Source organism: Trachypithecus francoisi, unplaced genomic scaffold, assembly GCF_009764315.1.
Source record: "Trachypithecus francoisi isolate TF-2019V2 unplaced genomic scaffold, Tfra_2.0 Lachesis_group14, whole genome shotgun sequence".
NCBI lineage: Eukaryota > Metazoa > Chordata > Mammalia > Primates > Cercopithecidae > Trachypithecus > Trachypithecus francoisi.
This window is the reverse complement of record NW_022681459.1, coordinates 20,475,546-20,488,069: the sequence shown is the minus strand read 5'-3', so window position 1 is coordinate 20,488,069 and position 12,524 is coordinate 20,475,546. Positions and strand designations below refer to the sequence as shown.

At 45.6% G+C, this 12,524-nt stretch overlaps 1 protein-coding gene across 3 annotated transcripts in view; it reads right to left on the bottom strand.

The window, feature by feature from the left end:
- The window catches only part of IL10RB (interleukin 10 receptor subunit beta), a 36,627-nt gene extending 24,317 nt beyond the window's left edge, over positions 1–12,310 (bottom strand). The window contains exons 1-4 of one of the 3 annotated variants that reach the window (XM_033232355.1): positions 11,943–12,310; positions 10,836–10,953; positions 9,973–10,096; positions 1,351–1,508 (exon numbers count right to left, since the gene is read on the bottom strand). In XM_033232355.1, the coding sequence (XP_033088246.1) occupies positions 1,351–1,508; positions 9,973–10,088 (274 nt within the window). In that variant the 5' untranslated portion in view covers positions 10,089–10,096; positions 10,836–10,953; positions 11,943–12,310. Of the gene's footprint in view, positions 1–1,350; positions 1,509–9,972; positions 10,754–10,835; positions 10,954–11,942 lie in introns of those variants that run through there. The other 2 variants (XM_033232354.1, XM_033232353.1) reach the window with 2 other exon arrangements.
- Positions 12,311–12,524: the final 214 nt, after the last annotated feature.

The following is a 12,524-nucleotide window of genomic DNA, read 5'->3' as shown; positions in this document are numbered from 1 at the left end:
CCCACCTCAGCCTCCCAAGTAGCTGGGACTACAAGCACACTCCACCATGCCTGGCTATTTTTCTTTTTTTTTGTTTTTTTTTTGTTTTTTGGTAGAGGCGGGGTTTCCCCATGTTGCCCAGGCTGGTCTTAAATTCCTAGGCACAAGGCCAAGCGTGGTGGTTCACATCTGTAATCCCAGCACTTTGGGAGGCTGAGGCCGGTGGATCACTTAAGGTCAGGAGTTCAAGACCAGCCTGGCCAACATGGTGAGACCCTGTCTCTACTAAAAATACAAAAAACTGTAGCTGGGCATGGTGGCAGGCACTTGAAGTCCCAGCTACTTGGGAGGCTGAGGCACAAGAATCACTTAAACCCTGGAGGCAGAGTTTGCAGTGATCTGAGATTGCGCCACTGCACTTCAGCCTGGGTGTCAGAGCAAGACTTTGTATCAGAAAGAAAAGAAAAGAAAGAAAGAAAAGAAGAAAATTCCTAGGCTCAAGTGATCCACCATCTCAGCCTCCCAAAGTGTTGGGATTAGGAGATGTGAGCCGCCGTGCCTGGCCAGAAACAATTCTTTTAGTGCTTTTCTCTATGTGAGTTTTGAAGGGCTGTATGTGAATTTTGTGAATCAGGTTCTTTTAACCTCTAATCTTCTTTACTCTCTCAACTGGTAATATATGGTTTAATCAGCTTTTAATTCCTGATATTCTAAATATGCTCATCTCATATTTAGGGGCTCTGGTGGTCACCATGACCCTCCAAATCTAACCTGGGAACAATTTTTTTTTTAGACCAAGTCTCGCTCTGTTGCCCAGGCTGGAGTGCAGTGGCATGATCTCGGCTCACTGCAATCTCCGCCTAACCTAGGAACAATTTTTGATGCTGACCAACCAGTCTGATCCAACCCACCTGCCATCAGCTATGTCCCTCCCTGTCCTTCGCTCTGGGCAAGCTGGCTGTCTGCATCAGATTTTCCATCTCTACACCTGCCTTCATTCTTTTGCCTATCATGTTATATTTCTTTGTTTAAGTCATAATTCCATACTGACTTTCTCCCAGAAAATTCACCACAAGAATCCTTCCAGAACTTCTCCTTAACAGCACGGGCCCAACATATATGCACATCCTTGAGGCACTGAAGGTGTTAGATTTATATTTAATTGCTGCATTGATGATATGCCCATCTTTTTCTGTCTCTCCCATGAATTTCTTTAGGGATACAACTCTCTTTATTATATTCCTTAAGCTCCTTGTGCAAGGCCATCCATTTGTGGGACCTCAGAGAATTCTTGTTGATGGACCAACCAATGTGGAAAAAAACAAGGCAAGATGATGACATTACAAGAAAAGGGAAAACAAAATGGCTTACTGTCATCCACAGGACAGAAGGTGATGTTCACCCAGTCTGAATGCTCATCTGCAAATTCAGCCCTGACTCTCAAGGTGTGGTCACCATACTTGGAAAGACTTGAGAAATCACATTCCATCAAGGTAGTACTCGGGCATTTATCTTGGAATATCCTATAACTACACAATAAAAAAGACAGGTCAATCAGGAGAGTTCTAGCCTCAGTCTCCCTGAGGCTGACTGGTACTTAATTTGGAGGTTGCGTGGGGGTGGGGGGGGTGGTGCGGGAGTGGAAACTGTGTTAAACATAGAAATAGGTGTCTTCATAACAGAACTTCTCAGAGACTTGAACATCCTAATGACTACATGCCTCTCCAAGGGGTTGAGTATTCAGCATATTTGACCAAGAAAGCTTCCTTCCTTGATTATGTATTTTTGAAAGCAGGGGCACGTGATTTATGAGACACTGATTTATAAAGATTTATCAAAATAAAGATATTACAATGATTTTCAATAAAGTCATGCACTGCATAATGACATTTCGGTAGATGACAGACCACATATACAATGATGGTGCCCTAAGATGATGATACTGTATTTTTACTGTACCTTTTCTATGTTTAAATACTTTGAGATGTACACATACCTCGTTTTATTGTGATTTTTTTTATTGTACTTCACAGATGGGGCATTTTACTAATTGAAGGTCTATGGCAACCCTGCATTGAGCAAGTCTATTGGTGCCATTTTCCCAACAACACATGCTCACTTCATGTCTCTAAAAGTCACATTTTGGTAATTCTCACAATATTTCAAACCTTTTCATCATTATTATATCTGTTATGGCGATCCGTGATCAGTGATCTTTGATGTTACTGTTGTAATTGTTTTGGGGACCATGAACCACACCTATATAAGACAGTGAAATTAATCAATAGATGTTGTGTGTGTTTTGACTTCTCCACTCACTGGCCACTCCACTCCCTCTCTCCTTCTCCTCGGGCCTCCCTATTCCAAAAGCTGCAAATGATTAAGCTTAGTGAGGAAGGCATATTGAAGGCCACAACAGGCCTCTTGGGCCAGTTAGCCAAGTTGTGAATACAAAGGAAAAGTTGTTGAAGGAAATTTAAAGTGCTACTCCAGTGAACACATTAATGATAAGAAAGCAAAACAGCCTTATTGATAATATGGAGAAAGTCTCAGTGGTCTGGATAGAAGATCAAAACAGCCACACCATTCCCTTAAGCCAAAGTCTAATCCAGAACAAGACCCTAACACTCCAATTCTGTGAAGGCTGAAAGAGGTGAGGAAGCTGCAGAAGAAAAGTTGGGGCTGGACATGGTGGCTCACACCTGTAATCCCAGCACTTTGGGAGGCCAAGGCAGGTGGATCTTAAGGTCAGGAGTTCAAGACTAGCCCGACCAACATGGTGAAACCCTGTCTCTACTAAAAATCCAAAAAAATTAGCTGGGCGTGGTGGCACACTCCTGTAATCCCAGCTACCCAGGAGGCTGAGGCAGGAGAATCGCTTGAACCTGGGAGGCAGAGGTTGCAGTGAGACGAGATCGTGCCACTGTATTCCAGCTTGGGCAACAGAGCAAGACACCATCTCAAAAAAAAGAAAAAAAAAAAAAGAAAAGTTGGAAGTTAGCAGAGGTTGGTTCATAAGATTTAAAGACAGAAGTCATCTCCATAACATAAAAGTGCAAGGTGAAGCAGCAAATGCTGATGTAAAAGCTGCAGCAAGTTATCCAGAAGATCTAGCTAAAATCTAGCCAAAATGATGAAGGTGGCTACTCTAAAAAACAGATTTTTAATGTAGATGGAACAATATTTTATTAAGATGTCATCTAGGACTTTCATAGCTACAGAGGAGAAGTCAATGGCTAGCTCCAAAGCTTCAAAGAACAGGCTCACTCTTGTTAAGGGCTAATGTAGCTGGTGACTTTAAGTTGAAGCCAACACTGGATTACTATTTTGAAAATTTGAGAGCTCTTAAGAATTATGCTAAATCTACGCTGCCTGTGCTCTACAAATGGAACAACAAAGCCTGGAGGACCGCACATCTGTTTACAGCATGGTTTACTGAATATTTTAAGCCCAGTATTAAGACCTACTGCTCAGGATAAAAAGTTTTCTCTCAAAATATTACCCCTCATTGACAATGTACCTGGTTCCCCAAGAGCTCTGATGGAAATTTAAAAGGAGATGAATGCTGTTTTCGTGCCTGCTAACACAACATCCATTCTGCAGCCCATGGATCAAGGAGTCATTTCAACTTTCAAGTCTTATTATTTAAGAAATATATTTGGAAGCCAGGCACAGTGGCTCATGCCTGTAATCCCAGCACTTTGGGAGGCCAAGGCAGGCAAATCATTTGAGGTCAGGAGTTCAAGACCAGTCTAGCCAACATGGTGAAACCCTGACTCTACTAAAAAAAAAAAAAATAACAAAAATTAGCCAGGTGTGGTGGCACTACTTGGGAGGCTGAGGCAGGAGAATCACTTGAACCTGGGAGGTGGGGGCAGCAGTGATCTGAGATCATGCCACTGCACTTCAGCCGGGACAACAGAGTGAGACTCCATCTTAAAAAATAAAGTAAAATGAAATAAAATAAAATAAAGAAATATATTTCATAAAGTTATAGCTGCCATAGGTAGTGATTTCTCTGAGGGATCTAGGCAAGATAAATTGAAAACCTCCAGAAAGGATTCACCATTCAAAATGCCATTAAGAACATTGGTGATTTGTAGGAGGAGGTCAAAATATAATATTAACAGGAGCTTGGAAGAAGCTGATTCCAACCCTCATAGATTACTTTAAGGGGTTCAAGACTTCAGTGGAGGAAGTAACTGCAGATGTGGTGGAAAGAGCAACATAACTAGAATTATTAGAAGCAGAACCTGAAGATGCGACTGAATTGCTCCAATCTCATGATAAAACTTGAACATATGAAGAGTTGTTTCTAATGAATGAGCAAAGAAAGTGGTTTCTTGAGATGGAATTTATTCCAGTGAAGATGCGATGAACATTGTTGAAATGACAAAAAAGGATTTTGAATACTACATAAACTTAGTTGATAGAGCATAGCAGGGTTTGAAAGGATTCCAATTTTGAAAGAAATTCTTCTGTGGGTAAAATGCTACCAAATAGCATCTCATGCTACAGAGAAATCTGTCGTGAAAGGAAGAGTTAATTGATGCAGCAAACTTCATTGTCATCTTATTTCAAGAAATTGCCACAGTCGCTGCAACTCAGCAACCACTACCCTGATGGGTCAGCAGCCATCCATATCAAGGCAAGATGCTCCACCTGCAAAAGGATGATGACTTGCTGAAGGCTCTGATGATTGCCAGCATTTTTCAGCAAGTATTTTAAAATTAAGCTGTGCACATTTTTTTTAGACATAATGGACTACAGTATAAACATAGTTTTTATATGCATTGGGAAACAAAAAAATTCATATGACTCGCTCTATTGTGGTTTTAACTTTATTATGGTAGTCTGGAACCAAAACTGCCTTAACTCTGTGGTATGCCTGTATACAAATACCATTGTGTTACAATTGCCTACAGTACTCAGTACAGTAACATGCTGTACAGGTTTACAGCCTGGGGTAATAGGCTAAACCACATAGCTTAGGTGTATACGAGGCTACACCATCTAGGTTTGTGCAAGTACATTGTATGATGCTCACACAACAAAACTGTCTAATGATGCACTTCTCAGAATGTACCCTGGTTGTTAAGTGACCCATGACTGTCCCGACCTATAAATGACTGTCATTGCAATTACTCTGGAAAAATTATAAAACAATTCATCAGTCTCAATCAGAACACCAGCCCCGGCCACAACCACTAAAGGGAGCATGACAGAAAGTGAAGTGGAAGAAGAGATGACATTTGGAAATGCCTGTTGGATGCTAGGGAAATACAATCTCTTGAATCTAAGCTTGCAACAGCCGAGGAGGTATAACTGGCTGCACAGGATCAAAGGGCCCAGGCTCTCATCCCGCAAAAAGTAAGGAGCTGGGCGGGCTCATGGCTCATGCCTGTAATCCCAGCACTCTGGGAGGCTGAGGCAGAGGATTGCCTGAGCCCAGGAGTTTGAGAACCGCCTAGACAATGTGGTGAATCCTTGTCTCTATAAAAAATCAAGAAATTATTTGGGTGTGGTGGCATGCGCCTGTAGTCCTAGCTACTTAGTAGGCTAAGGAGGGAAGCTCGCTTGAGCCTGGGAGGTAGAGGCTGCAGTGAGCCGTGATCACACCACTGCACTCCAGCCTGGGCAACAGAGTGAGACTGTCTCAAAAAATTTAAATTAATTTAATTTAAAAATTTATAAAATAAAATAAAATGGCTCAAGCCTGTAATCCCAGCACTTTGGGAGGCCGAGACGGGCGGATCACGAGGTCAGGAGATCGAGACCATCCTGGCTAACCCAGTGAAACCCCGTCTCTACTAAAAAATACAAAAAAACTAGCCGGGCGAGGTGGTGGGCGCCTGTGGTCCCAGCTACTGGGGAGGCTGAGGCAGGAGAATGGCGTAAACCCGGGAGGCGGAGCTTGCAGTGAGCTGAGATCCGGCCACTGCACTCCAGCCTGGGTGACAGAGCGACACTCCGTCTCAAATAAATAAATAAATAAATAAAATAAAATAAAATAAAAAAGTGAGGAGCTATCTGATTGGTCCCCCAAGGTATCTTCTGGTGCCACAACCAATTTGGTTACTCCCAGAAGTGATGATGAAAGTGATGGTGATAAAAATAGCAACAGCCAACATTTATCAAGTACCCAGGGGTCAGGAGTGGAGAGCCTAAGAAATCCGGCCAACTGAATTCAGATCTGTTTGACTTCATAGTCTAAGGTAGCACACCACACCTTACAGCATTCTTAGTGATACCCAGAACAATCCCTTGCAAAAAGTAGGTAGAGATCATTGGGATCATGCTATTTTTCACTTAATATGCCACAAATATTTGTCAGTCAATCATTTCTTCATGGCTGCTTAACATCCCATCATTTGCAAAATCCAGCGGTTGTTTCATTAATGGGGTTTTCTCACATGTGGCCATATATTTTTTTTCTCCCTTTCTTTTTTCTTCCCTCCCGCCTTCCTTCTTTCCAACTCAAGTCCAGCTAATTAAAAAAAAAAAAAATTGTAGAGACAAGGGGCTGTTATGTTGCACAGGCTGGTCTTGAACTCCTGGCCTCAAGTGATCATCCTACCTTGGTCCCCCAAAGCACTGGGATTACTGGTGTTAGCCACCACGCCTCACCCATTTCCTTCTTCTAAACTAATGCATCAACTGTCCAGCATATGCAGTATTTCAAAAGTTGTTTTGCAATAACTTCTTTTTCACTAGGTTCTTTTTTTTTTTTTTTTTTAATTTTTTGAGATGGAGTCTCACTCTGTTGCCCAGGCTGGAGTGCAATGGCACAATCTCGGCTTGCTGCAACCTGTGCCTCCTCGGTTCAAGTGATTCTCCTGCCTCAGCCTCCCAAGTAGCTGGGACTGCAGGTATGCACCACTATGCCTGGCTAATTTTGTATTTTTAGTAGAGGTGGGGTTTTGCCATGTTGGTAACGCTGGTCTCAAACTCCTGACCTCAGGTGATCCACCCACCTCAGCCTCCCAAAGTGCTGGGATTACAGGCGTCAGCCACCGCACCTGGCCTTCACTAGGTTATTTTCATTGCATGTACAAATATTTATCCCCGCATTAAATAGGTAATATGACCCATTCTTCATATTTACATCTAATTGTTTTGGATGTTTTTATATCAAAATCACCAGTACATCCTGTGAAGTGCCCCCTGCTCTGGCCGCCCTGCCCCAATAATGCACACAAACAATAGAGAGTTTGTGCTATGCAATTGCTCATGTAAATTCTAAACAACACTTTTGCAGAGCCACATGAGGGTAATCACATCTTTTGCAATCAAATATCTTCCCCAAGGACATGCCCAGCACATATTTTGTTTTCTCCAGCACATGCCATACTCACTCTGTAGTTCCATGCCGGGGAGACCTGGAACCCAGGTGTGGCTACCCTCATGAAGTCACTTCATTAAGTCACTGGGATCTCTAACATAAAAGATAAACATGCAAAGCCAAATGCTTCAACTACAGTGGCAAAAAAGCACGGCATAGGCTGGGTGTGGTGGCTCATGCCTGTAATTCCAGCACTTCAGGAGACTGAGGCAGGTGGGTCACTTGAGGCCAGGAGTGGAAGACCAGCTTGACCAACATGGTGAAACCCCATCTCTACTAGAAGTACAAAAATCAGTTGGGCATGGTAGCATGTGCCTGTAGTCCCAGCTACTCAGGAGGCTGAGGCAGGAGAATCGCTTGAACCCAGGAGGCAGAGGCTGCATTGAGCAGAGGTCACGTCACTGCACTCCAGCCTTGGTGACAGAGTGAGACCCAGTCTCAAAGGAAAAAAAAAAAAGGCCAGGTGCGGTGGCTCATACCTGTAATCCCAACATTTTGGGAGGCCAAGGCAGGTGGATCACGAGGTCAGGAGATCGAGACCATCCTGGCTAACACAGTGAAACCCCATCTCTACCAAAAATACAAAAAATTAGCCAGGCATGGTGGCGGGCACCTGTAGTCCCAGCTACTCAGCAGGCTGAGGCAGGAGAATGGTGTGAACCTGGGAGGTGGAGCTTGTAGCGAGCCCAGATTGCGCCACTGCACTCCAGCCTGGGCGACAGAGCGAGACTCTGTCTTGAAAAAAAAAAAAGAGAAAAAGAAAGAAACCCAAACAAACCCAAAAGCACAGCATAGAACAAAATAAATAAATAAATAAATAAATAGATAGATAGATAGATAAATAAATAAACTACAGGGGAGACAGATAGAGAAGAAAGTTAATTTTCCACAGTAAAATTTCTTGGCTAACCAGACTGAGTAGAGAAAGCACAGAAAGCAAATGAGAAAGCCAATCAGTGCTAGAAAATGCACATCAGGAAACAAATCAATCATAGAATATGCCCCCCTTCAATCCTTGGGACAGCTGACAGTACTGGACTATGGGCTGTAAATCAGATGCAAGTATTGCATGAATGTAAAAGTTCCTGAGCTTCTCACTGTACTATGTGATGTAAGAGATTATGCTTGTTCTTGTGAAATACACACTGAAATATTATAGCACAAAGGGCATGAGAGACAAAGAGGAAGGGAGAGAATGTGACCAACTTTAAAAATTGGTGAATCTGGGCCAGGCATAGTGGCTCACGCCTGTAATCCCAGCACTTTGGGAGGCCGAGGTGGGTGGATCACAAGGTCAGGAGATCGAGGCTGGCTAACTCGGTGAAACCCCGTCTCTACTAAAAATACAAAAAATTAGTTGGGTATGGTGGCGGACGACTGTAGTCCCAGCTACTCGGGAGGCTGAGGCAGGAGAATAGTGTGAATCCAGGAGGTGGAGCTTGCAGAGAGCCGAGATCGCGCCACTGCACTCCGGCCTGGGCGACAGAGCGAGGCTCCATCTCAAAAAAAAAAAAAAAAAAAGGTGAATCTGGTTGTAGGCTATCTGGAAATTGTTTGTATTCTACTTGAAATTCTGAAATGTTCTATAAGTCTGGAATTATTTTGAACTACAAGTTAAAAAACAAAAGCCAGCAACGCATAGACAAGGACTATCTTATTCATCTTTCTACTTCTTCTCTGATGTAGCAGGCCTTGGGGATTTTTGTGAAATGACAGCTGGATCTGGGACCAAATGTCCTCCTGCCTCATTGAAGGACTTGTCTATCTTCGTATGTTTCTGAGTCACATAGAAAGCAGGTGTGTTGGCTTGTCAGTCTTTGGCCTCCTGCTGCTGTTTGCGCCTGGCCTAAAGGTGTGTCACCTGAAGTCCAGCATGTGGCGTATGGTGGCAGGCTGCCAAGGGAGTGCTGGCACTGACTTCCTTTGCCAGACATAGGGAAACATGGACAGGCAGGAGAGGTAGAGGGTGTTCAGATCGCTGCTGAGATGACCATCTAGGGTGACACTCACTCTTCCTTCACGGCGCCTGCTGTTGTCAGAGAATGGGGCTTTTAACAGTCAGTAGCTGTCTTACTTTTAATTTCAGGACAAAACCACGGAGAAACTGAGCACTCATTATGCAAATTATGTGCATTGCACGGCACTGGGGCATGATGTTATAATCCGTTGGAGAGGAACAGGTGATATATGGTAGCAAGAGGCTTCCTGACTGCTTTGCATATCTCAGTTTCTTGGGTGGCATCCACTCAACATTGTTGACTTCTAGCAATACTACTCATACCTGGAGATGACAGCAGTGGTATTTTTCTTTTAAAATATATCAACTGTGACAAATAAGCTAGGATCTGAACAGCATGAGGTTACCACTATGGCTGACTATATCTACATATGCATGATAACATGTCTATATCTGCCAGCAGCCCTGTGATCAACAGTCAAATCATCAACCATCACAACCAGAAAACCTAAAAGAGGAAAGGTGGTCACGAGAATTTCCCAGACAGAAAAAAGCTGGCAGGGAGGCTCCCTGAGGGCTGTCACAGTCACACGGTGACTGTAGTCAGACTCCCTTCCTCCTGTGGCCCAGCCCAGCAACCAGCCCAGGGCCGACTCCTCCAGTGCGTTCCTGCCAATAGCGAGGCCAGACCCACCTTAGGTACTGAGCTGTGAAAGTCAGGTTCCCTTTGGCAAAAGCAGGTGACTCCCACTGTAGAATGTTCTTGAAATTAACAGAATTCATTCTGACATTTTCAGGAGGTGGTACCATTCCCAATGCTATGAACATACGAGAAAAACATTTACAACCTTTTTCCTCAAAACAGATGCCCATGAAAAGTCCACATCCTGCACTTGGTTCTCCTCTATGGCTGCATATCTTCAAAGACCACGTGGGTGAGGGAGGGAGAGAGAGACAGGTTGGCTGTGCTGAGGAGTCTAGATTTTCTTTGAACAGCCATGAGGATAAATTTCTGGAGAGGCAGAAGTAAAGTGGGGACAGACAAAGGAGCCCTGGATTTGCATGGTGGCAGAAAGGTATGAGGGGGTAGACTGGGGTACGTGGATTTCAGATATATTTCCAGAGGTAAAAACAAACTGGAGACTTCCTGATATATTTGATGCCTAAAAGCTGAGGTCAATGTTCATTTTGGGCTTAAGCAGCTGGTGCCCCGATTGGAGCTCAGCTGGGGAACTCACGAGTCCCATTTGAGCTGCATTAGGTTGGAGATTCTGGAGAGAGGCTGAAGTAGGAATGTCAGGGGGACAGTCAGATGAATGAGCCCAGAGGTCACACCAAGAACAGATTTGGGCTAGAGACAGAAATTATTTTCAAACCTTTTAATAGAAAATTTGAAACCTGGCCAGGCATAGTGGCTCACGCCTGTAACCTCAGCTCTTTGGGAGGCCGAGGCGGGTGAATCACCTGAGGTCAGGAGTTCAAGACCAGCCTGGTCAACATGGTGAAACCCCATCTCTACTAAAAATACAAAAATTAGCCAGGCATAGTGGCACACACCTGTAATTCCAGCTACTCGGGAGGCTGAGGGAGGAGAATCACTTGAACCCGGGAGGCCGAGGTGGTGGTGAGCTGAGATCTAGCCATTGCACTCCAGCCTGGGTGACAGAGCAAAACTCTGTCTCGAAAAAAAAGAAAAAAAAAGAAAGAAAGAAAAGAAAAGAAAATTTGAAACCTACATGCAAGCAGAAAAGTAAAAGACTGTAATAAACCACCACCCAACACCCAACTGGTACCAAGAGAGATATAAATGTGCGAGTCATGGGCCTATAGCCCGTGTTTAATGCCAAGGTTTGGCTGAAATCCCCGAAAGGAACAGTGCTGGGGAAGGAGAGAAGAGGCCTTGGGCTTCACAATTAGCTACATAGAGACCCGACAGAGCAGGAGGGTCCCAAGCAGAGACAGCCTGACAGGTAGGCGGGAAAACGGAGGAGTATCCGGGAAGGCCAGGAAGAGTTCATGAGAAAGGAAGGAGGTGACCATCGTGTTATTGGAACCTAGGCAGGCAATTTAGAGGACAGAAAAGGTTTCAATGGATTTAGCTTTAGAAGCCATGGGGGACACTGGGGGACAGAATCCAGATTTCAGGGTGCCCAGGCCTGAACCGGAAGGAGGGGAGGTGCAGCGGGTGATGCGAGGCACATCAGTAGGGAGGGCTGGCACTGAGGGGGGCAGACTTGGGGTCGGGGAGGGCTGTCAGAGCACTCGGCGGCTGGTGGGGGCCTCCACTTGAACTGATGGTCTCCAGAAGGACCAGATAACAGCCACGGTGGGATCCTGGGTCTTTCTTTACTTAGACGCCCGCCAGCAGAGAGCTGCAGGAGTACTGGGAGTTAAAAGACGCCTGGAGTCTCCCCCTGAGTTTAGGGCCCAGACGGTCTGTAATCCGGGTGCGGACGGGGCTTCCTCCTGTTACAGAATCTCCGGCAGCAGCAGCCTAGCTGTGTCTCAGGAGCCGGCCGTGGCGTTTGCATCTTCTGTCCCGAGGCCCCGATGGCCCGACCGGGCACTTAAGTCACTTTCCGGGTGCCCAGGGATGGGATCACGGGTGGCATCTCGCGGGGCCTCCCGGTTCCCAAGCGCGCCCCCTCCCCGCGGACCCCTCACCTGACACCAGCAGGCAGCAGCCCAGCCAGCTCCCGAGGCTCCGCGCCATGGACCGGCGCCGGGGGTGCCGCGGCTTCCTCCAGGGACACGACCCCCGCCCGCGCCCGAGAGCGCTGGTACGCGGTCGCTTCCGGGAACCAGCGGAGCGGGGCGGGGCGGGGAGGGGCCGGGCGATCGGGCTCCTACCCCGCTGCAGGCCCCGCCCACCAGCCCGGGTCCGCCCGCGAGGCGCTGGGCACCCGCTTGGCAGGTGCACACGAGGAAGAGGAAGGGAGCCTCGCAAACTTTGAAAGGCGCCGTCAAGTCAAATAAATATCCTACAACACCAACCCAGGACTGAGATCTGGATGCTGGAATGATGGTGTCTTTCAGTATTCCCCAGGTTTTGTCCGGGGCACCGGCACGCCCTCTCTTAAAGTCCTCTCTCCGCATAGGTGAGTTAAAAGCATTCCATCAGCAAATCCAGTTTGAGGGTCTTCTTTACCCTTCTCCTCTCCAGGGATAAACAACACAAAGCCCAGTCATTTTTACGCAAATAACTAGTTTCTTTCAGGGACTACTGAGAAAGCGTTAATTTCCTCT